Source organism: Hemitrygon akajei, chromosome 4, assembly GCF_048418815.1.
Source record: "Hemitrygon akajei chromosome 4, sHemAka1.3, whole genome shotgun sequence".
In the NCBI taxonomy this organism is placed as follows: domain Eukaryota; kingdom Metazoa; phylum Chordata; class Chondrichthyes; order Myliobatiformes; family Dasyatidae; genus Hemitrygon; species Hemitrygon akajei.
Genome location: NC_133127.1, coordinates 11,187,382 through 11,212,315, shown reverse-complemented (window position 1 = coordinate 11,212,315; position 24,934 = coordinate 11,187,382). Strand labels below are relative to the sequence as shown.

Genomic DNA, 24,934 nt, shown 5'->3' with positions numbered 1-24,934 from the left:
AGCCTGCTCGGGGAAAGGCCATCTTAAACTGGGTGTTATGTAATAACCCAGATCTTAGGGAGTTTAATGTAAAGGAACCCTTGGGAGGCAGTGATCATAATATGATTGAATTCCTACTGCAATTTGAGAGGGAGAAGCATAAGTCACATGTATCAGTATCGCAATGGAAAAAAAGGAATTACAGAGTTATGAGAGAGGAGCTTGCCCAGGTGGATCAGAGGGGGAAATTGGTGGGGATGATGGCAGAGCAGAGGTGGCTGAAATTTCTGGAAATAGTTTATAAGGTGTTGGATAGATATGTCCCAGAGAAGATGAAGTTCTCAAATGGCAAGGTTAGGCAACTGTGGCCGACAAGTGAAGTTAAGGACTGCATAAAAACCAAGGAAAGGGCCTATAAGGTAGCAAAAGTGAGTGGGAAGTTGGATGATTGGGAAGCTTTTAAAATCCAACAAAAGGCAATTTAAAAAGCTATAAGAAGGGAAATGATGAAATATGAGGGCAAACTAGCCAATAATATAAAGCAGGATACTAAATTTCTTTTCAGTTATATTAAGAATAAAAGGGAGTTGAGAGTTAATATTGGACCACTGGAAAATGATGCTGGTGAGGTAGTACTGGGGGACAAAGAAATGGCAGATGAACTCAATGAGTACTTTGTCAATGATTTAGATAGCAGAATTGATGGCTTTGTGGCAAAGTTTGCGGATGATATCAAGATAGGTGGAGGGGTAGGGAGTGCTAAGGAAGCAATGCAATTACAGCAGGACTTCGACAAATTGGAAAAATGGGCAAAAAAATGGCAGATGGAATACAGTGTTGGGAAATGTATGATAATACATTTGGTAAAAGGAACAATAGTGCGGACTATTATCTAAATGGGGAGAAAATACAAACATCAGAGGTGCAGAGGGACTTAGGAGCCCTCGTGCAAGACTCCCAGGAGGTTAATTCACAGGTTGACTCTGTGGTAAAGAAGGCAAATGCAATGTTCGCATTTATTTCAAGGGGAATAGAATATAAAAGCAAGGAGATAATGTTGAAGCTTTGTAAGACACTAGTCAGTTGCACATGGAGTACTGTCAACAGTTTTGAGCCCCTTATCTGAGAAAAGATGTATTGTCATTGGAGATAGTCCAGAGGAAGTTCATGAGGATGATTCCAGGAATGAAGGGGTTAACATATGAGGAGCATTTGGCAACTCTGGGTCTGTACTCACTGGAATTTAGAAGACTGCATGGGATCTCATTGAAACCTACTGAATGTTGAAAGGACTAGATAGGGTGGATGTAGAGAGGATGTTTCCTATGGTGGGGGTATCCAGAACTAGAGGGTGCAGCCTTCAAAGTTGTGGGGTGACCTTTTAGAACAGAAGTAAGGAGGAATTTTTTTAGTCAGAGTGGTGAACCTCTGGAATGCTCTGCCACCGACTGCAGTGGAAGTCAAGACCATTGGTATATTTAAGGCGGAAGTTGTTAATTTCCTGATTGGTTGGGGCATCAGGGGATATGGTGGGATTGGATTGAATCCAGGATTTGCCATGAAGAAATGATAGAGCAGACTTGATGGGCTGAATGGCTTAATCCTACTATGTTTTATGGTCTTAGGGTCTTATGTGGATTCAATTGCAACAGTTAAAGGGTTTGGATAAGTAGATGGATGTGAAAATGTTCAGTTTGGACTGAAGGACCTGGTTCTGTGCTCTATGCATCTGTGTGACTATAAACACTTAAGGTGCAGGTATGGGGTATGTACGCCCACCATCCTGTTCTGCCCTTCAATACGACTGTGCTGAGTTTATGCCTCAACGATGTTCTTGCCTGATCTCCACATTTGCTGAATCCCTTAGTGTGCAGAGGTAAATCAATCTCATTTGGATGTACAGCCCTCTCAGAAAGAGAATTCCCAACACTCATCTGTGTTCGAATTTCTTCTTGTCATGGTCCAAATGACCAATTCCAGTTATCTCCTATAAACAGTTTCCTGTTTGTTCACTTATACCTGTATTTGGAGTATGAAGCCATAATAAAATACAAATGTGTAGAACATAGAAAGTAGTACATCACAGAGCAGATCCTTCATCCACGATGTTGTGCGTCCTTTAAACCTCCTCTATCAATCTAACCCCCATGTGTCTGTCTAAGAGTTTCTTAGGTGTCCCAAAAGTATTGGTCTCTACCACCACCCCAGGCAGTGCGCTCCATGCCTCCACCAATCTTTGTGTACGCAAGCTGCCTGACATCCCTCCCTGCATTTTCCTCCAATCACCTTAAAATTATGTCTCCTCACATTAGCCATTGGGAAAAATTCCCTGGCTGTCCACTTGATCTGTGCCTCTTATCGTTGCGTGACTGGTTGTCTGTTGTATCCACCGATGACAGCTGACATGGTGTATGGGATGTCCAGGTAGGGATAGCACCTCTGGTGAAGGGGCTTGTCATGTCCATTCCAGGGCAGCTCACTCGTCTTTGGTCCCCACCGGATGCTCAGCTCTCACCTGTGGCTCTAAGTAGCTGTTTACATGTGACAGTCGCCACACTCCGATACACCGCTTCGACAGGTGGTCTAAACCAGGTGAAGGTAGATGGAGTGCCTCGTACCCCAGTGAGATAGGGACATACCTGTCCTAGCATGCAAAGTCAGCTCTGGTAAACTGGGAGGATGAGATTAACAGTGAGATCGAATGGCTAGCAACGCTTTGTGGAGAGTGAAAGGCATTAGAAGGCACAGAAGAAGTCATTGTCATTCACTGCGAGCAGGGAAGACCCCAGTGTGTGATGACTTCATTGTCTTGTACACCTCTACCTTGTCACCTCTCATCCTGTGCTCCAGAGAGAAAAGCCATTGTGAATAAGTCTCTGAGACTTTGCCTCACACTGCATTGTACTTCATTCAAGACATTGAGGGAAGCCTTGAACATTCTTTGATCAGGCCAACTGAGTAATTGCATGAACTTACCACTAAAATGCCACAAAGGTTTGCAGTGTTTTAAACTGTTTGAGGAACGCCATAATGAATATCACTGCAACTATTTTCCCCCAAAAGGAAAACATTACATGAGTTACTTATAAAGAACTGAATTATTGCCAAGGCCACTGTTATGAGTTGGGTCTCCAAGCAGCTTTGACTGTCCAATCCTAAATTTGTTACATTACCGCAGTAACCTATGTTTTTATTTGAAAAGGAAAAGAACAATGATTTATGCTGCTCCTGGAAAGAATTGGTCTTGCCGCTTGGAAATGCTAACGAGAAGCATTTCTGTATTTCCTCAGCCCCAGTAATGGGTTTCATTGTGTTTTGGTCGTGTACATAATAAGCCAGCTCAGTCGAGCTCTGGGTCATGGATAGGTCAGCACCAACTTTACACTCCATAACCCAGTCTCTGAAATAATAAGTTTACAGAGTTGATACACTGGGTGAGACTAGAACTACAGGTCATGGGTTGAGGGTGAAATGTGAAATGTTTAAGGGAAACAATGAGGGGGGTCTTCTTCACTGAGAGGGTGGTGAGAGTGTGGAACAAGCTGCCAGCGGCAGTGGATTCAGGTTCGATTTCAATATTTAAGAGAAATTTGGATAGGTACATGGATACAGGAGTACTGGGCTATGGTCCGGGTGCAGGTTAATGGAACTAGGCAGATTCATTGTTCAGCAGGACTAGATGGGCCAAAGGATCAAAGAGTCTATGATTCTGTACTCCTTGTGAACTGAAGAATAGATGTAGGCCATTTGGCCCCTTAATGCTTGGTCTGCTATTCAGCAAGGTCATGCCTAACCTGAGTATTAGATTCAGATTTACCATCCATAAGACCGTAAGATACAGTGGCAGAATTAGGCCATTTGGCCTATCGAGTCTGCTCTGCCATTTCATCACGGCTGGTTTATTTCCCTCTCAGAACCAATCCCCTGCCTTTTTCCTGTATCCCTTCAGGCCCTGACCAATCTAGAATCTTTCAGCCGTTGCCTTACAATGTCTTGGCCTCCACAGCCATCCGTAGCAATGAATTCCACAGATTCACCATGCTCTGGCTAAAGAAATTCCTCCTTATTTCTGTTCTAATTGGACATCCTTCTGTCTGAGGCTGTGCCTTCTGGTCCTAGACTCTCCCTCCGTAGGAAACATCCTCTCCACGTCCACTCTCATTTACAGTGCAAAACATAAAAAAACTATAAATTACAATAAAAAATAAAATAAATGAATAGTGCAAAAGGGGGATAAGGAGGTAGTGTTCATCGGTTCATGGACTGAAAAATCTATACAGACCAGTACACTGCAGATGCTGTGGTCAAATCAAGACGTACAAATCAGGACTGACGAAGGGTCTCGACCCAAAACGTTGACTGCTCCTTTCAATGGATGCTGCCCGACCTGCTGAGTTCATCCACCTTTTTTGTACGTCTCCATACAGACCAGTGTTGCCTGTGAAGAGTTTGTACATTCTTTTGATGATTGCATGAGTTTCCTCTGAGTGCTCTGGTTTCCTCCCACGTTCCAAAGACGGGTTAAGTTTAGTGAGTTGATGTCAAGCTATGTTGGTGCTAGAAGTGTGGCAACATTGGCGGGCTGCCCCCAGCATAATCCTCAGATTGTGGTGTTGGTGGACGCAAAGTGGCGCATTTCACTGTACGTTTGATGCATGTGTGACAAATAAAGCTAATCTTTAATCTTTAAACTTCAGAAATCTGATGGCAGAGGGGATGAAGCTGTTGAGTGTGTGTTTTCAGGCTCCTGTCCCTCCTCCCTGAAGGTAGTAACGAGAAGAGGACACGTCCTGGATGGTGAGAGACCTTAATGATGGATGCTGCCTTCTGGAGGCACTGCCTTTTGAAGACATCCTTAATGATAAGGAGGTTTGTGCCTGTGCTGGATGTAGCTGAGTCCACAACCGTCTGCATCCTCTTCTGATGTAGTACACTGGGACCTCTGTGCCAGGCTGTGATGCAACCACGGTAGTGTAATGGTTAGCACTTCACTATTACAGCTTCGACGTTCCGGAATTCCAGTGCGTTCTATAACGTGTCTCTCTACGTCCTCCCCGTGGAAGGCGTGGGTTTTCCCTGAGTCCTCCTGTGCCCTCCCACGGTCTAAAGACATACCAAGTAGGTAATTGGTCATTGTAAATTGCTCTGTGATTAGGTTAGGGTTAATCAGAGTTGTGGAGTGCTGGGGCAGCATGGCTCAAAGGGCCTACTCAGTGTCACACCGTTAAATCAATCAATCAATCAATCAATCATTCTAGTGCTACAGCAGAACAGTCAAAATGTGCACAGCAAGATCTAACAAACAGATGAAGGGTCTTGACATTCTACTTCCCTCCACCGATATTAACTGATGTGCTGAGTTCCTTCATTTTCACCTGTCTTGTTCCAATGTCTGCAGTCTCTTGTGTCAGCATTGTAATGGCAGGTAGTTTGCTTTGGTGATGAGGAATGGCAAGACAGTCTGAATAGTGATGAGGGATCTCTGGCATTCGTCTGAGTCAGGTGAAAGAAGTGACTCAGCCGAGGGGCAGAACTTCCAACAGCGCGGGCTTCTTTAATATTGATATTTTTTACTTTTTACGTTTATTTAGAGATAAAGCGTGGAACAGGCCCCACCTTCCCACAGAGTTGTACTGCCCAGCAACCTGCCTCTTTAATCCTTGCCTAATCACAGGACAATTTGTAATGACCAACTGGTTCGTCCTTGGAATGTGGGAGGAAACCAGAGCACCCAGAGGAAACCCACGCTGTCACAGGGAGAACGTACAAATTCCTTACAGATGGCACCTGAACTGAATTCCAGACTCCAGAATGCCCCGACTGCAATAGCATCGTGTGGTGTATATATTGCACATGTATAATTATTAAGCCACTCCAAATTAAGAAGTGTAAAATTATGGCAAATGAATTTTGCTGTGTGCAAATAAAAGTTATGAGGGACATAGACAAAGTGAATGTGCGCAGTCTTTTTCCCATTGTTGGGGAAGTAAGAGCCGTACATCATAGGTTTAAGTTGAGAGGGGAGAATCTGGAGCAACCTTTTCACTCAGACAGTATATGGAATGAGCAGTGGTTGAGCCAGGTACGTTAACAGCGTTTAAAAGGTACTCTGGCACGTACATGGATGGGAAAAGTTTAGAGCGGGGCGGCAAACCTTTTTGAGAGCATATGCCCAAACAAGAAGCTGGCACGTGATAGGTGGAAGAGGTAAAGGGCTGAAGTAGAAGGAACCTGATAGGAGGGGATAGTAGACCATGAGAAAAAGGAAAGGAGGAGGGGCACCAGAGGGAGGAGATGGGCAGGTGAAAAGAAGAGAAGAGATGAGAGGGGAGCCAGAAGAGAGAATGGAGAAAAAGAGGAGCGGGGATAGATTACCAGAAGTTAGAGAAATTGCTGTTTATGTCATTTAGATGGTATATGAGGTATTGCTCCTCCAGCTTGTGTGGTTTTATCATGGCAATCTCTTGTCTGTCTATCAACTTGTTGAGTATCTCTGGCATTTTCTGTTTTATTTTTTCAGATTTCTAGTATGTGTGGTTTACAGCTGTGTCTGTGCCAAAATGTCTATTCTACATGAGTTAAGTTCTGATTAAACAGCCAACTGCTGTTTTCCACTGAAATTGGGAAGTTATAGGTTTTTAGATTTAGCAATACAGCACATGTAACAGGCCCTTCTAGCCCAATGAGTCCACGCCATCCAATTACACTCACGTGACCAATTAGCTAACCTACTAACCTGCACATCTTTGAAATGCGGGAGGAAACTGGAGCACCCGGAGGAAACCCACGCAGACAGAGGGAGAACATGGCAGAATTTAACCCGAGTCACTGGTACTATAGTAGCATTTTACTAACCACAGTGCTATCGTGTTATCCCACTGCGCTACAGTGCAGTTCTGCTATGCTACTGCCCTGCCCCACGGTAGCATATGAAGTGATTTTATTTAAGCATTGGAGATGTTAAGGAGATTTGATCAGGTGGATGGGGAGAAATTATTTCCACCAGGTGGGGAGGAGGGCCAGGGGGCATAATCTCCTAATTGGATCCAGGCTGTTCAAGTGAAGTCAGGAAATACTTCTGTGAACAGGAGAAGGCAGACATTTGCAGATCTCTTCCACAAATGGCAGTTCATGCTCTGTTAGCTGTTATTTTTGATTGAAATTGAAAATGTTGGAAACGCTAAGCAGCTCATGCAGCATCTGTGGAGGCAGTTAAAGTTTCAGATCAAAGACCTTTTCTCCAGCTCTGATGGATAGTCACCAACATGAACTATTAACTCTGTTATTCATCATCAAAGACCCCCACCATCCGGGCCACGTTATCTTCTCGCTGCTACCATCGGGCAGGAGGTACAGAAGCCTGAGGTCCCGTGCCAGGAACAGCTACTGCCCTTCAACCATTCGATTCTTGAATCAGCCAGCTCACCCTAATCACTTCTTCAGTACTGCAACACTATGACCACTTTGTACTAAAACAAATTTTTTTTTGTTCTAATTGTGTTCACTTCCCCACCATTGGGTAGTATCTGCAGTAGGCACTGCCTCAAGAAGGCAGCATCCATCATCATAAATGCCCCCTAAATCTGGGCCATTCCGTCTTCTTGCAGTTACCATCGGATAGGAGGTACAGAAGTCAGAAGTCCCTCATCATCAGGTTCTTGAACAGCTACGTCAAGACCTCTTTGACCATTTTACGCTAAAATAGACTTCTGGTTTTAGTACTAACTGTATTTTATCTTGTGAAATTCCTGGGTGTCAACATCTCTGAGGATCTGTCCTGGGCCCAACGTATCAATGCAGCTGCAAAGAAGGCACGGCAGTGGCTATATCTCATTAGGAGTTTGAGGAGAATTGCTATGTCACCAAAGAGTCTCGCAAATTTCCACAGATGTACCACGGAGAGCATTCTACTGGCTGCATCACCACCTGTATGGAGGGGGGCACTGTATAGGGTTGAAAGAAGCTGCAGAGAGCTGTGAACTCTAGACAGGTCCGTCATGAGCACTAGCTGCGCATCCTGTGCCAAGCATCCAGCACATCTTCAAGGAACGATGCCGGAAAAGGTGACATCCATCATTAAGGACCCCCATCACCCAGGACATGCCCTCTTCTCATAACTACCATCAGGGAAGGGGTACAGGAGCCTGAAGGCACACGCTCAAAAATTCGGGAACAACTTCTGCCATCCGATTTCTAAATGGACATTGAACCCATGAACGTTACCTTACTATTTCTTTTGCACCGATTTGCATAACAGCAACGTTCATGACATATTTCAGTGATACTATACCTGATTCTGATTCTGAAAAATTGTGTATAATTAATGGTTAATTTATGATTTTCTTGCGAATGCTGTTTATCTGATGCTCTGTGCCTGTGATGCTGCTGCAAATAAGTTTTTCATTGCCCCTGTGCACACATGGACTTGTGCAGATGATAATAAACTGGACTTTGAGTTTGGAATGTAGAAAATACATATTGCATATGGGTGTCACGATAGGGTAGCTGTCAGTGCAATGCTTCACAGCGATAGCTGTGAGATCAGAGTGCAAGGCCAACTCTTGATCTCCCACTCTGCCTTTGTACGTTATTTGTTTAGCTGCCCTGCACTGTCTCACAAACTACAATGCTACTGGGGCAGCACAGTAGTGTATCCCTTCATACCACCCGTGATCTGGGCTCAAATCCTGCTACAGTCTATAAAGAGTTTGTACGTTCCCTCTGTGACCGTGCTGTTTTCCTCCGGGTACTCTGATTTTCTCTTGCATTCCAAAGACGTGCCGGTTAGGGTTACTAAATTATGTTGGCACCGGAAGCATGGACTCTTGCAGGCTGCCCCCCAGCGCAGCCTCGGACTGTGTTGGGCACTGATGCATTTCACAGTATGTTTCGGTGTTTCAATGTACCTGTGACAAATCTTTCTCCTCTGGATTGAGCTGAGGTGCTCTGCAGAGCAATCATCCAATCTACATACTTCTACAATCTACAGTCCTCCAGTGTCGAGGAAGTCACATCGTGAACACTGGATGCAGTGGGCTAGCTTAGGAGTGAATTGCTGCCTGACCTGTAAAGACGGTTTGGACATTTCCCCTGTGACCGTGTCGGACTGTGTTGGCTGTCAGCACAAATCATGCCTTTCACTGTATGTTTTGATGCTCCTGTGCCAAGCAAAGCTAATCTTTAAATCTTTATAAATGCATTTAACAGAAACCAAGGAAGGAACAGACGAATATATTGAAGGAATGCAATAAAGAGGCAAAGGTGCATGTTAGGAAAGAGCAAATTGCCAGAATAAACTTGTTGAGGGAAAAGGCAAATTTTGGTGCTTTTTCTGTTGGTTTAACACTTGTTTTAGTACCTGATTTGCCTGCTCATGTGACAGATTTAGCATTTCCTGTTTAATACTTGTTTTAATGTTTCCAGGGTACTTGATTTTCCTGCTGATGAGGTAGATTTTATCAAGTCAACATGGGAGCTTAGTATGGTAGCGAACTAGATAGTAGGAGCGCAAAACGCGACAGAGGTCCGTCCACCTCGTTTGCAGTGTGCCGTTTTGGCAAGCATATGTCGTCCAGTATTTACTACCCCACTCCCAAGCTGTTGCTGTTTATACCCGTTCTGAGGTCACTGCTCCAATGTTAATAAGAGCCTTAATCAATAAAGTACTTAACACTGGAGAGGGGACTGCAGGAGAGGATTTAACTCGGATTAATTTCCAATATTGACCTAAAGGACCAACAGTCAGGACCTTGCAAATGCGCTGAAAGGCTTTCGTTACTTGATAGATATAATTTGAGATAAGGAGCTTTGGATAAAATGGTTGGTGGTCTGCTAACAGATGGAGGGATAATCATGTTCCCTTGTAGTAATTGCATCGCTGACAGTCTCAGATGAGAGAGGGAAGCAGACTGTGATGATATAAAAGCTCGGGCTTTGGAGCTGAATGTGAGGCGTGTGGGGAAAAGGGAGCTTTGTAAAAGCTTGGATTAGCAGTAATGAATATAATCCTTGGGACTGATGCTCAAACTCATCATATCATGAAGAGGAACATGCTTTTAAATATCTCCAACTGATTTGCCAGTCAGAGAATATAATCCAATGCAGACATTTGTTTCATTTTGTTCCTTTTCCTAATCTCTATTTGAGGTACAAACATAGTTATGTAAAGAAAATAGATTTGCCCTGTTTGTTTGAATTTCATCTTGCTTTAAATACAAATTTTATTCCAACTTTTAAGAAAAATACATCTTTTTCGAAATTCTGGAAATGGCCTTTGGTGTATTTTGCGTTATTTTTATTTTTGTTTTTTTTTCGAAGCACCACATCTTTCACATGAAAGGCTGGTGAAAGGTATAATCTTCAAAGCAATTTTTTGGCATTCTTTGAAGAAGAGTGAGGAAATGTAGAGTAGGTTGGAAAATAAGTTGAGGGGAAAGATCAGGGTGGGATTTGGCATTTTTTTGTGACAAAAATGGACGTTATTCATAATTAAATACAGTGGATTCCAGTTAATTGGGACACATCATGAACAGTTCATTTTGGTCCAATTAAGCAGCTGCCCCACTTAGCTGAAGTTTCATGGAAATGGTTAAAAAGGTATAAAAAAGACCAGCCACCATTTAACTAAATTATGCATTTAAATGAAATACAGAATAAATTAGAGCACTACCAATGCTACCACAGTACTGTAAAACTGTGTATTAGTTCCTAATTTTTATCAACGGAGTAATTCATTCAGTGTACGCTGCTGTGTTTGGGGTGTCCAGTGAGGGGTAGCCCCTCTGGTGAAGGGGCTTGTTGTGTCCATTCCAGGGCAGCCCACTCACCTTTGGTCCCCAACAGACACTCAGCTCTCACCTGTGACTCCCAAGTAGCTGTTTGCATGTGACAGCGGCCACACCCCCAGTACTCCACTTTGATAGGTGAGTTAAACCAGGTGAGGGTAGCTGGCAGGCCTCAGATAAGGATGTGTCTATACTAGCATGCAAAGTCAGTTCTGGCACACTGGGTGGATGAGATCAACAGTGGGATCCAAAAGCCAAGGAGACAGTTTTGCCACACATTGTGGAGAGTGAAAGGTATGATAAGGCACGGAAGTCAAGGTCATCCACTGCAACGAAGGAAGACGCCAATTTGAGATGAATATTCGCACCACTGGTCCTGGACTTCTGAGGTTGAGAGACTGGAACTGTCCCAGTACAAAAGCTTTTCCACTTTAAAAACTCCCATACAGGTTTCACTCACATCATCGGATACAACATAGGGTCAGAGAATGTTGAATCTTTGCGGGAGGAGTTAAGAAACTGCCAAGGATAAAAAAAAACACATTATAACAGTCATATGTAGGCCTCCCAATGAATACCTAAATGGAGAGAAACTGGAAAGTGCTTCTGTGCAAAGGGATCTGGGGGTCCTGGTGCAGGAAACACAAAAAGTTAGTATGCAAGTGCAGCAGGTGGTCAAGAAGGCCAATGGAATGCTGGCTTTTATTGCTAGGGGGATGGAGTATAAGAACAGGGAGGTCTTACTGCAGTTGTACCGGGTATTGGTGAGACCACACCTAGAGTACTGCGTGCAGTTCTGGTGTCCATATTTAAGAAAGGACATACTGGCTCTCGAGGCAGTGCAGAGAAGGTTCACTAGGTTAATTCCGGGGATGGGTGGGTTGATGTATGATGAGAGGTTGAGTAGATTGGGACTCTACTCATTGGAGTTCCGAAGAATGAGAGGCGATCTTATTGAAACATATAAGATTGTGAAGGGGCTTGATCGGGTGGATGCGGGGAGAATGTTCCCAATGATGGGTGAAACTAGGACTAGGGGGCATAATCTTAAAATAAGGGGATGCCGTTCCAGGACTGAGATGCGGAGAAATTTCTTCACTCAGAGGGTAGTGGGGCTGTGGAATTTACTGCCCCAGAGAGCTGTGGAAGCTACTACACTCAATAAATTCAAAACGGAGATAGAAATTTTCCTGGATAAAAATGGCATTAGGGGATACGGTGAGCAAGCAGGTAAGTGGACATGAGGCTAGGTTTAGATCAGCCATGTGATCTCCTGGACCAGTTTTCGATAGCCTGGATGGGTCGGAGAGGAATTTTCCAGATTTTTTCTCCTCAATTGGCAACTCGGTTTTTTTCCCCCGGGTGATCACATGGGTTTGGGCGGGATGAATAATAAAATAAAATGGGCGGCATGGTGCCCTGTTGGTTGGCACTGTTGCCTTGTGGGATTCGATGAAAACTAGAGTTAAGATTGGATCAGCCATGATCTTGTTGAATGGCGGAGCAGGCTTGAGGGGCCGATTGGCCTACTCCTGCTCCTATCTCTTATGTTCTTATGTAAATAGCAGCCAAGATGTGGGGTTGAGATTGCAAAGGGAGCTGGTGTTGCAAGGACGTGGCTGGGGACGAACCCAAGTGCAGGACACAGCCACGGAGACAGTCAGGAGGTGTTTGCACCATAGCGAGTGTGGAGTAGGTATCCAGGAGAGTCTTTACACAGAGACAAAGTTCACGTAGAGAATCCAGGAAACGATGCAGAACTTAGAACTGCCAGTCCTAAAGAACCATGAAACAAGGTTACTCATACAAGAGTCAACCAACGAACTGGCAGCTCCTTACTGTGATTCCAGGGTTTTTATCCTGCATTTACTGATGGCAGGCAGGTGTGTGTAATTCGTGGAACTGGGAATGATTGGAAGTTAGACGACGGGATTGAAGCCCAATTACTGAGGTAATAGCAAGGTGGGGAATAGCCAGACGGGACCATGACAGCTGGATAAAGGCATGTAATAAGGATAATAGAAACATAGAAAACCTACAGCACAATACAAAGCTGTGTCAAACATGTCCTTACCTGAGAAATTAGCTAGGGTTACCCATAGCCCTCTATTTTTCTGAGCTCCATATTACTGTCCAGGTATCTGCCTCTACTATCGTCGCTGGCAGCCCATTCCACACACTCACCACTCTCTGTGTAAAAAACTTACCCCTGACATCTCCTCTGTACCTACTTCCAAGCAGCTTAAAACTGTGCCCTCTCGTGCTAGCCATTTCAGCCCTGGGAAAAAGCCTCTGACTGTCCACATTATCAATGCCTCTCATTATGTTATACACCTCTATCAGGTCACCTTTCATCCTCCATCGCTCCAGGGAAAAAAGGCAGAGTTCACTCAACCCATTTTCATAAGGCATGCTCCCCAATCCTGGCAACATCCTTGTAAATGTCACAATTGTAACAGGGGGACTTCAGTATGCAAGGGGATTAGGAAAATCAAGTTGGTGTCAGATTGCAAGGGAGGGGATTTGTTGAATGCCTATGAGATGGCTTTTTAGAGCAGCTTGTGCTTGAGCCTACTTGGGGAAAGGCCATCTTAGATTGGGTGCTGTGTAATAATCCAGATTTTATTAGGGAGCTTAATGTAAAGGAACCTTTAGGAGACAGTGATCATAATATGATTGAGAGTGAGAAGCGTAAGTCACATGTATCAGTGTCACATGGAATACATGAAATTACAGAGTCAAGAGCGAGGAACTTGCCCAGGTGGATAGAAGGGGGATACTGGTGGGGATGATGGCAGAGCAGAGATGGCTGAAGTTTCTGGGAATGGTTCACAAGGTGCAGGATAGGTATGTCCCACAGAAGAAGAAGTTCTCAAATGGCAGTGGTAGGCAACCGTGGCTGAAAAGGAAAGTTAAGGACTGCTTAAAAGCCAAGGAAAGGGCATATAAGGTAGCAAAAGTGAGTGGGAAGTTGGATGATTGGGAAACTTTTAAAATCCAACAGAAGGCAACTTAAAAAGCGATAAGAAGGGGAAAGATGAAATATGAGACACTAGCAGTGTACCAGAGGTCCGTGAGAGTCAGGGAGCAGGAGTGAGTGCCATTGCTATTACCAAGGAAAAAGAGCCAGACAGACTCAATGGTCTTAAGGTGGATGAGTCACCTGAGCCAGCTGGACGACATCCCAGAGTCCTGAGAGAGGTTGCTGAAGAAATAACGAATGCATTGGTCATAATCTTTCAAGAATCACTTGATTCTGGAATGGTCCCGGAGGACTGGAAAATTGCAAATGTCACTACAATCTTTAAGAAGGGAGGAGGGCAAAAGAAAGGAAATTACAGCCAGTTAGCCTAACCTCAGTGGTTGGGAAAGTGTTGGAGTCTATTATTAAGGATGGGGTTTCGGGGTACTGGAGAGTAATGATAAAATTAGTCAAAGTCGGCATGGTTTTTGTAAATGGAAATCTTGCCTGACAAATTTGTTGGAGTTCTTCGAGGAAGTAACAAGCAGGGTGGACAAAGGAGAGGCAGTGGATGTCATTTACTTAGATTTTCAAAAGGCATTGATAAGGTCAGTATTGGGACCACTAATTTTCACATTGTTTGTCAATGATTTAGGTAGTGGAATTGTTGGCCCTGTGGCAAAGTTTGCAGATGATACAAAGATAGGTGGAAGGGTAGGTAGTGCTGAGGAAGCATTGCTGGAAGAATGGGCAAAAAAGTGGCAGGTAGAATACAGTGTTGGGAAATGTATGATAATGCATTTTGGAACAATAGTGCAGACTATTATCTAAATGGGGAGAAAATTCAAACCTCAGAGGTGAAGAGGGATGTAGGAGTCCCTGTGCAAGTCTCCCGGAAGGTTGATTTACAGGTTGAGTCTGTGGTAAAGAAAACAAATGTAATATTGGCATATATTTAAGGGGAGTAGAATATAAAAGCAAGCAAATAATGCTGAGGCTATATAAGACACTAGTCAGGCTGCAATTGGAGTACTGTCAACAGTTTTGGGCCCCATATCTCAGAAAGGATGTGTTGTCATTAGAGAGAGTCCAGAGGAGGTTCATGAGGATGATTCTGGGAATGAAAGGGTTAACGCATGAGGAGCATTTGGCAGCTTTGGGCCTGTACTCACTAGAACTTAGAAGACTGCATGGGGATCTCATTGAAACCTACTGAATGTTGAAAGGCCTAGATAGGGTGGATGTGGAGAAGATGTTTCCTATGGTGGGGGTATCCAGAACTAGAGGAAACAGCCTCAAAATTGAGGGGCGACTTTTTAGAACAAAGAGAAGGAGGAATCATTTTCTCCAGAGAATAGTAGTGAATATGTGGAATTCTTTGCCGCAGACTGTGGTGGTGGCCACGTCCATGGGTATATTTAAAGTGGAAGGTGATAGTTTCCTGATCAGTTAGAGCATCAAAGGTTATGGCGAGAAGGAAGGTTTAGGTTTAGTGGGATCCGGGATCAGACATGATGAAATGGTGGAGCAGACTCGATGGGCTGAAAGGCCTAATTCTGCTCCTATGTCTCATAGTCTTATAGTCTTACGACAGAGAACCAATACACTGCTGAATGTATAGGAACAAAATTAGTGCAGACACCCAGTGCAGATAATGGACTGCCTTCATACAATGCTTGCAATGATTGCATCCTCCAAATCTTCATTTCGTTGTAGTATTCATGATGATTGTCAATATCTTCAAATACTTTGTAGTGCCTAACTTCATTTTCATTCATGGCTTTTCTGGCATCTGCAAGCCTGAATGCTTTGCAGTGAGCAAAGCCATTCTGAATTGTCTTACTGCTTATTTCTTGCCAATTCTCAGTGACAAAAATCACTACTTTTTGAACACAAACATATGCAACTGATGCTATTCAAAAACTGTTTGCTCTAAGCGCAGTGTGCTGTTTAACAGCCACACAAGCACATGTGACTGAATCAAGTTAGAAACTGTTTGGCAACAGTCTCCTGTCCCAAGTAAGCGGCACAGTGTCCCAAATAAATGAAGGGAATCAATTAGTTTTTGTTCTTTAAAAGTTGTCCTAAATAAGTCTCTGCCCCGATGAACCAATGGCCCAATTGACCAGACTCCCCTGTGATTCTGGAAGGAAGGAAAAGAGCAAAAACATTTATATTCATGGTTGTTGCCTTCGGTTGTGTAAAGTCAATAAAAACGCACAAACCTTGTACCATTGCCACTCACGTGGTCCCCTGAGATGATACACCCTTTCATTATTTGAGGGGTTCCTCACCCCAACTGTTCCATTCCTGATTGAGGGCCTCAGCCAAGAAGACATATGAGCAGAATTAGGCCGTTCAGCCCATCAAGTCTGCTCCATCATTCAGTCATGGCTGATTTATTATCCCTCTGAACCCCATTCTTTTGTCTTCTCCCTGTAACCTTTGACGCCCTGACTAAACAAGAGCCAATCAATCCCCGCTTTAAATGTACCAATGACTTGCCCTCCACAGCCGCCTGTGACAATGAATTCCACAGATTCACCACCCTCTGGGTATAGTAATTCCTCTCATCTCTGTTCTCAAGGGACACCCTTGTACTCTGAGGCTGTGCCCACTATAGGAAACATCCTCTCCACAATCACTTATCTAGGCCTGAAATAATGACTGTTTATTTCCCTCCATCAATGCTGCCTGAGCTGCTAAGTTCCTACCACATTTTAGGAGAAATTAATGCATCATTCGCTTTGTTTTTGCCTTGTTGGGGCGGCAGGGTAGCTTAGTGGTTAGCGTAAAGCCGTTATAGTGCCAGCGATCAGCAATCTGGGTTCAGTTCCTGCTGCTGTCTGTAAGGTGTTTGTGCTTTTCCACATGACCACATGGCTTTTCTCCTGGTGCTCCGGTTTCCCTCCACAATCCAAAGACGTATGGTTAAGGTTAGTGAGTTGTGGGCATGCTACATTGACTCTGAAAACATGGCTACCCCAGCGTTATCCTTGCTAGACTTGATTTCATAGTTCAAAAGTTCAAATTATATTTTATTATCAAAGTACATTTATGTCACCACACACAACTCTTGAGAGTCATTTTCCTGTGGGCGTACTAAGCAAATCTGTAGAACAGTAACTATAACGAGATCAGTGAAAGATAAACCAGAGTGCAGAAGACAACAAACTGTGCAAATGCAAATATATATAGCAATAAATAATGAGAATATGAGATAACGAGATAAAGAGTACTTTAAGTGAGATAATTGGTTGTAGGAACATTTGATTTGATGCAAAAAACGCATTTCAATGTTTTGATAAAATGTGGCAAATAAAGCTAATCTTTATCTGTCTTTTGAAAAGAAATTGCATTGTGCCAGTCTTTGTTTAATTTTTTTTTGATTATTTTATGTCACATTCTTCTGCCTGAGCTTATCATCTTGATTTCCTGAAAGCAAATCTCCCTCTCAGGTGGATTCATGTGGAGCAATTTGAAATCAAAAAGGAGACTATCTTTGATAAAAGATCATTGACGTCAAAGTCGAATTTATTATCATCTGCACAAGTCCATGTGTGCACAGGTGCAATGAAACACTTATTTGCAGCAGCATCACAGGCACAGAGCATCAGATAAGGCTCTCTTCTCATTGCTGCTATCAAGAAGGAGGTACAGGAGCCTCAAATCCCATGTCATCAGGTTCGGGAACAGTTATTACCCCTCAACCATCAGGCTCTTGAAGCAGAGGGGATAATTTCACTCACACCAACTCTATGCATGGAGTTGAAAGAGATTGGGGAGAATTAGGATTCAAAGTTCAAAGTTACTTCGTTGTTTGGCTTCCAGCGCCAACATAGCATTCCCACAGCGTATTAACCCTAACTCATACGACTTTGGAATATGGGAGGAAACTGGAATACCCAGAGGAAACCCATGTGGTGATGGGGAGCATGTACAAACTCCTTACAGACAGCGATGGGAATCGAACCCTGATCACGGATCACTGGCGCTGTAAAACTTTCCACTAACCACTGCAGCCAGGCTGCTTAGAACTCAGTTCTGTTTCTGTTCACAGATGCTGCCTGAACTTTTACTTTTCAATTCTAGGCCATTACTGGGTTATGAACACCCTGTTCAAGTTCAAGTTTATTGTCATCTGACTGTACGTATATACAAGGAAATGAAACAGTGTTCCTCTGGATCACCGTGCACCCACAAAACATTTATCACACACAGCACATAAAACAAAATATTACCACAGCTAAGTTAGTAAATTATAATTCAAAATGTCTGTAGTAAAGTGCACAGCACAGGTAAACAGTAAACAGCTTGTCGTCCTAGTGACGAGACCTCGATGGTGGGTATTCATTGGTCTCACAGCCTGAGGGAAGAAGCTGTTATCCGGTCTGACAGTCCTAGTCCTCATGGTAATGGGTCAAAGAGATTGTGGGATGGGTGGTAGAGATTCTCAACAATGCTTCAGTCCTTTCGTGCACAATGCTCCTGGTATATGTCAGGAACAGGGAGGAGGGTGACCCCCGATGATCCTCTTGGCAGACTCATCTGTGTACGAATGAGCTGCCATAACATTAATTGGTCAGCATGTTGGGGGTGGAGGCGAGGGACAGTTTGCTGTTCCACAAGCTTTACTCATCTGTGTGCTGTGACCTGCGTCTAATAGACGTGAATGGGTTGCAGTGATGCCTGGCTTTGTGAACTTCAGTTCTGAATGTTATTTGCTTACTTTTATACTTTACAAGAATAATTTCTTTTCTCTCTGCACACAGAGTGTTTGACTGTCTTCTTTTCTTTTAATGGGTTGTATAGGGTTTCTTTGTTCTGTAGCTGCCTGCAAGGAGACAAACCTCAAGGTTGCCTGGGTTTCCACCAGGTGCTCTGGTTTCCTCCCAGAGGAAGTCCAAAGACATACTGGTATTAGTAAATTGTGAGCATATGATGTTGTCACCGGAAGCGTGGTGAAATTTGTGGGCTGCCCCCAGCACATTCTCAGACTGTGTTGGTCATTGATGCAAACAGCTCATTTTACTGTATGTTTCAATGTTTTGATATACCTGTGACAAATAAAGATAATCTTTCTCCTATGGATTAAGCTCAGGTGCTCCGCAGAGCCATCACCCATTCTACATACTGTGTCTCCAGTGCAGAGGAAGTCATAATGTGAACACTGGGGACAGAGGTTTAGCTTAGAGTGAATCTCTTCCCTACATCCCTAGATGGTGGGAAGGGATGAGGCGAAAGGGCAGGTTTTGCATAAGGAACTTGCTATATGATGGAGAGTAGTAGACAGAGATGGAAGCATGGAGCTGGGAGCTGCTGAGAGAAATGGCAAGAGCAGTGGAGAGGGGAGAATGTACCTAGTAGTGGAATCATGTGTTGATTTCCATTTACTAATGGAATTCACTCTTTTTTCTCCGCCTTCCTCTCCCCTTCCGCCTCATTCTCACTTCCACTTCCTTCTTTCCTTTGGCCTCTTCCTTTGCCTCATCTCTGCCCCTCTTTTGCACCTTCTTCTTTCCTTTGACTTCTTTCTTTGGCTCATCTTTGCCCCTTTTTCTCACTTTCCTCTTTTCCTTTGGCTTCTTTTTTGCTTCCCCTATTATTCATTCTTCTCATTCGCTTTCTCCTTCACTCCAATACTTCTCTCTGACCCTCGTTCATCCCTTCAACCTCCCTGCTGCACTCCGCCCCCTTCTCCCATCAGGCACTACCCTGCACTGAAGATTATGGAGTATATGGAACACACGTTTTTGCCTCGGGTGAATCCTTACCGCTTCTGCACGATCATGATGGAGAACATCCCCAGGTTGAGGGAGGAGATTAAGGAAGTCTCCATGTCCGACCTGAAGGACTTTCTCGAGAGCATCCGCAAGCACTCGGACAAAATCGGAGAGGCGGCAATGAAGCAGGTGAGTCTACCTGGACACCAGAACACATCATCAATAGATCAATGGATGTGGTCAGTGACTGGGCAAGAAATGCCAGGTTACATGTGACCTACTGTTAAAAGTTCAAAGTTCAGAGTAAATTTATGATCGAAGTATATATATGCCAACCCTGAGAATCATTTTCTTGTGGGCATTTACAATAGAACAAAGAAATACAAAAAAGGCATTGAAAATTACCCACAAAGATTAACAAACAACAAATGTGCAAAATAAGACAAACTGTGAAATAAAAAATAATAAATAAGTAAGTCAATAAATAATACTGAGGACATGTATTGTAGAGTCCTTGAAAGTGAGTCCATAGAGTTCAGTTCAGAGTTGAAGTTATCTACTCTGGTTCAAGAGCCTGATGGTTGTAGGGTAATAAATATTCCTGAACCGGGTGGTGTGGGACCTATGGTCTGCAACCCCTCTGAATTTCAGTAGCTGGAGTGTGAGTTGAATAAGGAGGTGGAAAGGTGAGTTATTAAGTTTGCAGAGGACACAAAGGATAGTGGTTGTAATAGATTACCACAGGATATTGACAGGATGCAAAGCTCAATGATCAAAGAACATATATGTCACCATATGCAAACCTGAGATTCATTTTCTTGTGGGCATTCACTGTGAATTGAAAGAAACACAGTAGAATTAATAGAACAACAGAGAAGATCTAACAAATTAAAAAACAGAAAAAAAGATAATAATAATAATAACAACTAATTAAGCTAGAAATATTGAGAACACCAGTTGTAGGGTCTTAAAAGTGACTCCATAGGTTGTGGAATCAGTTCAGAGTTGGTGTGGGTGAAATTATCCCCTCTGCTTCAAGAGCCTGATGGTTGAAGGGTAATAACTGTTCCCGAACCTGATGACGTGGGATTTGAGGCTCCTGTACCTCCTTCTTGATAGCAGCAATGGGAAGAGAGCATGGTGGGAGAGCATGATGGATGTAGCATTCCTGGAATAGCACTCCTTGTAAATGTGCTCAGTGGTGGGGAAGGTTTTAACTGTGATGGACTGGGCTGTGCCTACTACTTTTTGTTTTTCCCCCCCCTATTCAAGGGCACTGGTGTTTGCATACCAGTCTGTGATGCAGCCAGTCAGTATGCTCCACTGTTAGAAGTTTGTCAGTGTTTTAGATGACATGTAAATCTTAGTAAACTTCTAAGAGAGCAGAGGCTGCCATGCCTTCGTTGTAATGGCAGTTGCACGGTGGATCCTGGACATATCCTCTGAAATGATAACACTGAGGAATTTAAAGTTGCTGACTCTCTCCACCTCTGATCCCCCATTGAGGACTGTCTCAGGCACCTTCGGGTTTCTCCCCCTGAAGTCAATAATCAGCTGCTTGGTTTTGCTGATATCGAGTAAGAAGTTGTTGTTGTGGCACCTCTCAGCCAGACTTTCAATTTCCTTCCTTAATGCTGATTCATCACCACCTTTGATTCAGCCCACAACAATGGTGTCGTTTGCAACTTTAAATATGGCGTTGAAGCTGTATTTAGCCTCACAGTCATAATTATAAAGTGAGTAGAGCAGGGGACTAAGCACACAGCCTTGTGGTGCACCTGTGCTGATGGTGATTGTGGAGGAGATGTTGCAGAACTGAGCTGGACTGAGAAGTGGCAGATGGAGTACAATCTGGAAAAGTGTGAAGTGATTTGTTTTAGAAGATCGAATTTGAAGGCAGAGTACAGGGTTAATGGCAGGATTCTTGGTAGTGTGGAGGAACAGAAGGATCTTGGGGTCCACATTCATAGATCCCTCAAAGTTGCCACAAAAGTTGAAAGGGTGATGAAGAAGTCATATGGTTTGAGGGCCCTTCATTAGTCATGGCATTGAGTTCAAGAGCCACAAGGTAATGTTACAGCACTATAAAACCCTAATAATTGGAGTATTATGTTCAGTTGTGGTCACCTCATTATAAGAAGGATATTGAAAGCTTTAGAAAGGGTGCAGAGGATGTTTACCAGGATGCTACCTGGACTAGAGAGCATGTCTTATTAGGGGAGGTTGAGTGAGCTAGGGCTTCCCTCATTGGAGCGAAGGAAGATGAGGGGTGACCCGATGGAAGTATATAAGATGTTCACAGGTATAGATCAGGAGGAGAGCCAGAGGAATTTTTCCCTGGGCAGAAATGCGTAATTCAAGAAGGCATAATTGTAAGGCAGTTGGAGGAAAGTTTAGGTGAGATATCAGAGGTTGTTTTTTATACAGAATATGGTGGTGTGTGGAACAGCCTTCTAGGTGTCTTGGTGGAGGCAGATACCTACACTAGAGATTTAAGAGACTCTTAGGTAGACATATAGATGATAGAAAAATGGAGGGCTATATGGATCGGAAGGTTAGCCTGATTAGAGTAGCTTACAAGATTGGCACAACATCATGGGTTTTAAGTAGCTCACAAGAAGCCACAATCTTTTAAAGTGATTGAATGGAGCAAAGGGCTGAATGGCCGTCTTGTCCTATTTTTATGTTATGTGTATTATTTTTAAAGCAGCTGCTGATTAAACATCTGATTTTCCTGGCAACTCCAGTTATGTGTGACCTGCGTCATCACGTGATGCCAAACTCCTGGCTTGTGAAAACAAGACTGGTTTTATTGAGCGATGGTCACCAATTAATGCTGAAATGGTGCTAAAAAGGCAAAAATAAGGCAGCAAGGCAGCAGATGTTGCAAGTCTGAAATAGAAACAGAATTTCAATGTTTTCTGTTTTTATTTCTGAGGTAATATTAGTTTTTATACAACTTGCAGCTCTTAATGAGGATCGTCAGCTAGGAAATGTGCCAGTCTACATTGAGGCATCAGCGGTGGAGAGAGACGGAATCAGAATCAGGTTTATTATCGCTGGCATGGGTTGTGAAACTTGTTATTTTGTGGCAGAAGTACAGTGCAAGACATAAAGTATAATCTAAGCTACAATAATGTTATTTATATATAGAGTATTGCGTAAAAGTCTTAGGCACCCTGGCTATATATATTTGCTGAAGGCTTTTGTACAGTACTATATGTATGCAACCATCTCGCCAGGGCTCATATTCAAACTTAGCTTGTAGCTAACTCTGCTAACAGCCACATGACTCAGCACTGAGAAGGCCACATATGAGTAGGGTTGGTGTGATTTGGGTTCAACCAAACAGGAAAGTTGAGACGATTCCGATTAATAAACAGTGATTGTAGTGAATGCTGTGTAAATACTGCCCCGTGCACAGTTACCATTCGCCAGGAAATAACAGATCATGCACCAACATAAAATACACTCGGGAACTCAGCAGGTCGGGCAGCATCAGCGGAGGGAAATGAACTGTCGACGTTTCAGATGGAGACCCTTCATTATTTCTGCTCTTGTTCTTCAGAATCAGAATTGGAATCGGGTTTATTATCACCGGCATGTGACATGAAATTTGTTAAATTAGCACGTCAGTTCAATACAATACATAATCCAGCAGAGGAAAAAAATGATAATGATAATAAATAAACAAGTAAACCAATTACGTATTTTGAATAGATTAAAAAAACATGCAAAAACAGAAATACTGTATATTAAAAAAAAGTGAGATAGTGTCCAAAGATTCAATGTCCATTTAGGAATTGGATGGCAGAGGGGAAGAAGCTGTTCCTGAATCGCTGAGTGTGTGCCTTCAAGCTTCTGTACCTCCTACCTGATGGTAACAGTGAGAAAAGGGCACGGCCCTGGGTGCTGGAGGTCCTTAAAAACGGGACGCTGGCTTTCTGAGTCATCACTCCCTAAAGAGGTCCTGGGTACTTTGTAGGCTAGTACCCAAGATGGAGCTGACTAGATTTACAACCTTCTGCAGCTTCTTTCGGTCCTGTGTAGTAGCCCCTCCATACCAGACAGTGATGTCAAAATGCTCTCCATGGTACAGCTATTGAGTGTATATGCCAAATCTCTTCAAACTCCTAGTAAAGTATTGCCTTCTTTATAATTACATCAATATGTTGGGACCAGGTTCGATCCTCAGAGATCTTGACACCCAGGAACTTGAAGCTAACCGCTCTCTCCACTTCTGATCCCTTTATGAGGATTGGTATGTGTTCCTTCATCTTACTGACGTTGAGTGTCTGTTGTTGCTGTGGCACTATTCCACTAGTTGGCATATCTCATTTCTGTATGCCCTCTTGTCACCACCTCAGATTCTACCAACAATGGTTGTATTGTCAGCAAATTTATTGATGGTATTTGAGCTATGCCTAGCCACACAGTCATGTGTATAGAGAGAGTAGAGCAGTGGACTAAGCACACACTCCTGAGGTGCGCCAGTGTTGATTGTCAGCAAGGAGGAATTGTTATCACCAATCTGCACAGATTGTGGTCTTCCGGTTAGGAAGTCGAGGATCCAATTGCAGAGGGAGGTACAGAGGCCGAGGATTGTGGGAATGATGGTATTCTTTTTGGTGAATGCGGAAGAACTTATGATGTTGTTTTAAAGAAGTGGTCCAGAGGCCATCCCAATATCTTGCTCAATATCTGTTACCAAAATATCATTAAAATAAATGATCTGATCTTTAATCCATCGCTGATGATGGGAACTCGCTGTGCACTTGTTGTCTGTCTTATTTCCTGCATTACAACATAAAAGGATTGATTAAAGATGGATGAATTGAAATAATGGATGATAGGAAAGTGGAGGGCTATGTGGGAAGGAAGCATTAGATTGATCTTGGATTCGGTTAAAAGGTCAGCACAACATCTTGGGCCAAAGGACCTGTACTTGCTTCACTGTTCGATGCTGTTTGTTCTATCTCCTATGTTATATGTTCTATGTCCTATGTCATCATTGTAATAGGATCTGCTCTTTAGTAGAGAGCATGTCTCATGTGGATAGGTTAGTGAGCTAGGGGCTTTTCTCTTCGGAGTGAGGAAGAATGAGAGGTGACCTGACAGGGTGTACGAGGTGAGAAGAGGTATAGATAGAATGGACAGCCAGAGACTTTTTCCCGAGGTGGAAGTGACTAATACGAGGTGGCATAATTTTAAGGTGATCAGAGGGAAGTATGGGAGTGAGGGATGTCAGAAGTATGTTTTTTCACACAGAGAGTGGTGGATGTGTTGAATGTTCTGCTGGGGTGGTGGTAGAGCCATATACATTATGGACATTTATGAGATTCTTAGACAGGTGTGTGGATGATAGGAAAAGGGAGGGCGATGTGGGAGGGAAAGGTTAGATTGTTCTCGGAGAAGATGAGAACATTGTGGGTCGAAGAGTCCGTTGTGTGCTGCAGTTTTCTATGTTCTATACCTCAGTGATTGTT

The 24,934-nt window shown here is 43.4% G+C and overlaps 1 protein-coding gene across 2 annotated transcripts in view; it reads left to right on the top strand.

Moving 5' to 3' along the window:
* Positions 1–24,934, top strand: part of LOC140726121 (exocyst complex component 6B-like) — an 835,898-nt gene that overhangs the window by 161,146 nt on the left and 649,818 nt on the right. For both annotated transcript variants that reach the window (XM_073042078.1, XM_073042079.1), the window contains one exon: positions 19,433–19,637. In XM_073042078.1, coding sequence (XP_072898179.1) covers positions 19,433–19,637 — 205 coding nt within the window. The remainder of the gene's footprint in view (positions 1–19,432; positions 19,638–24,934) is intronic.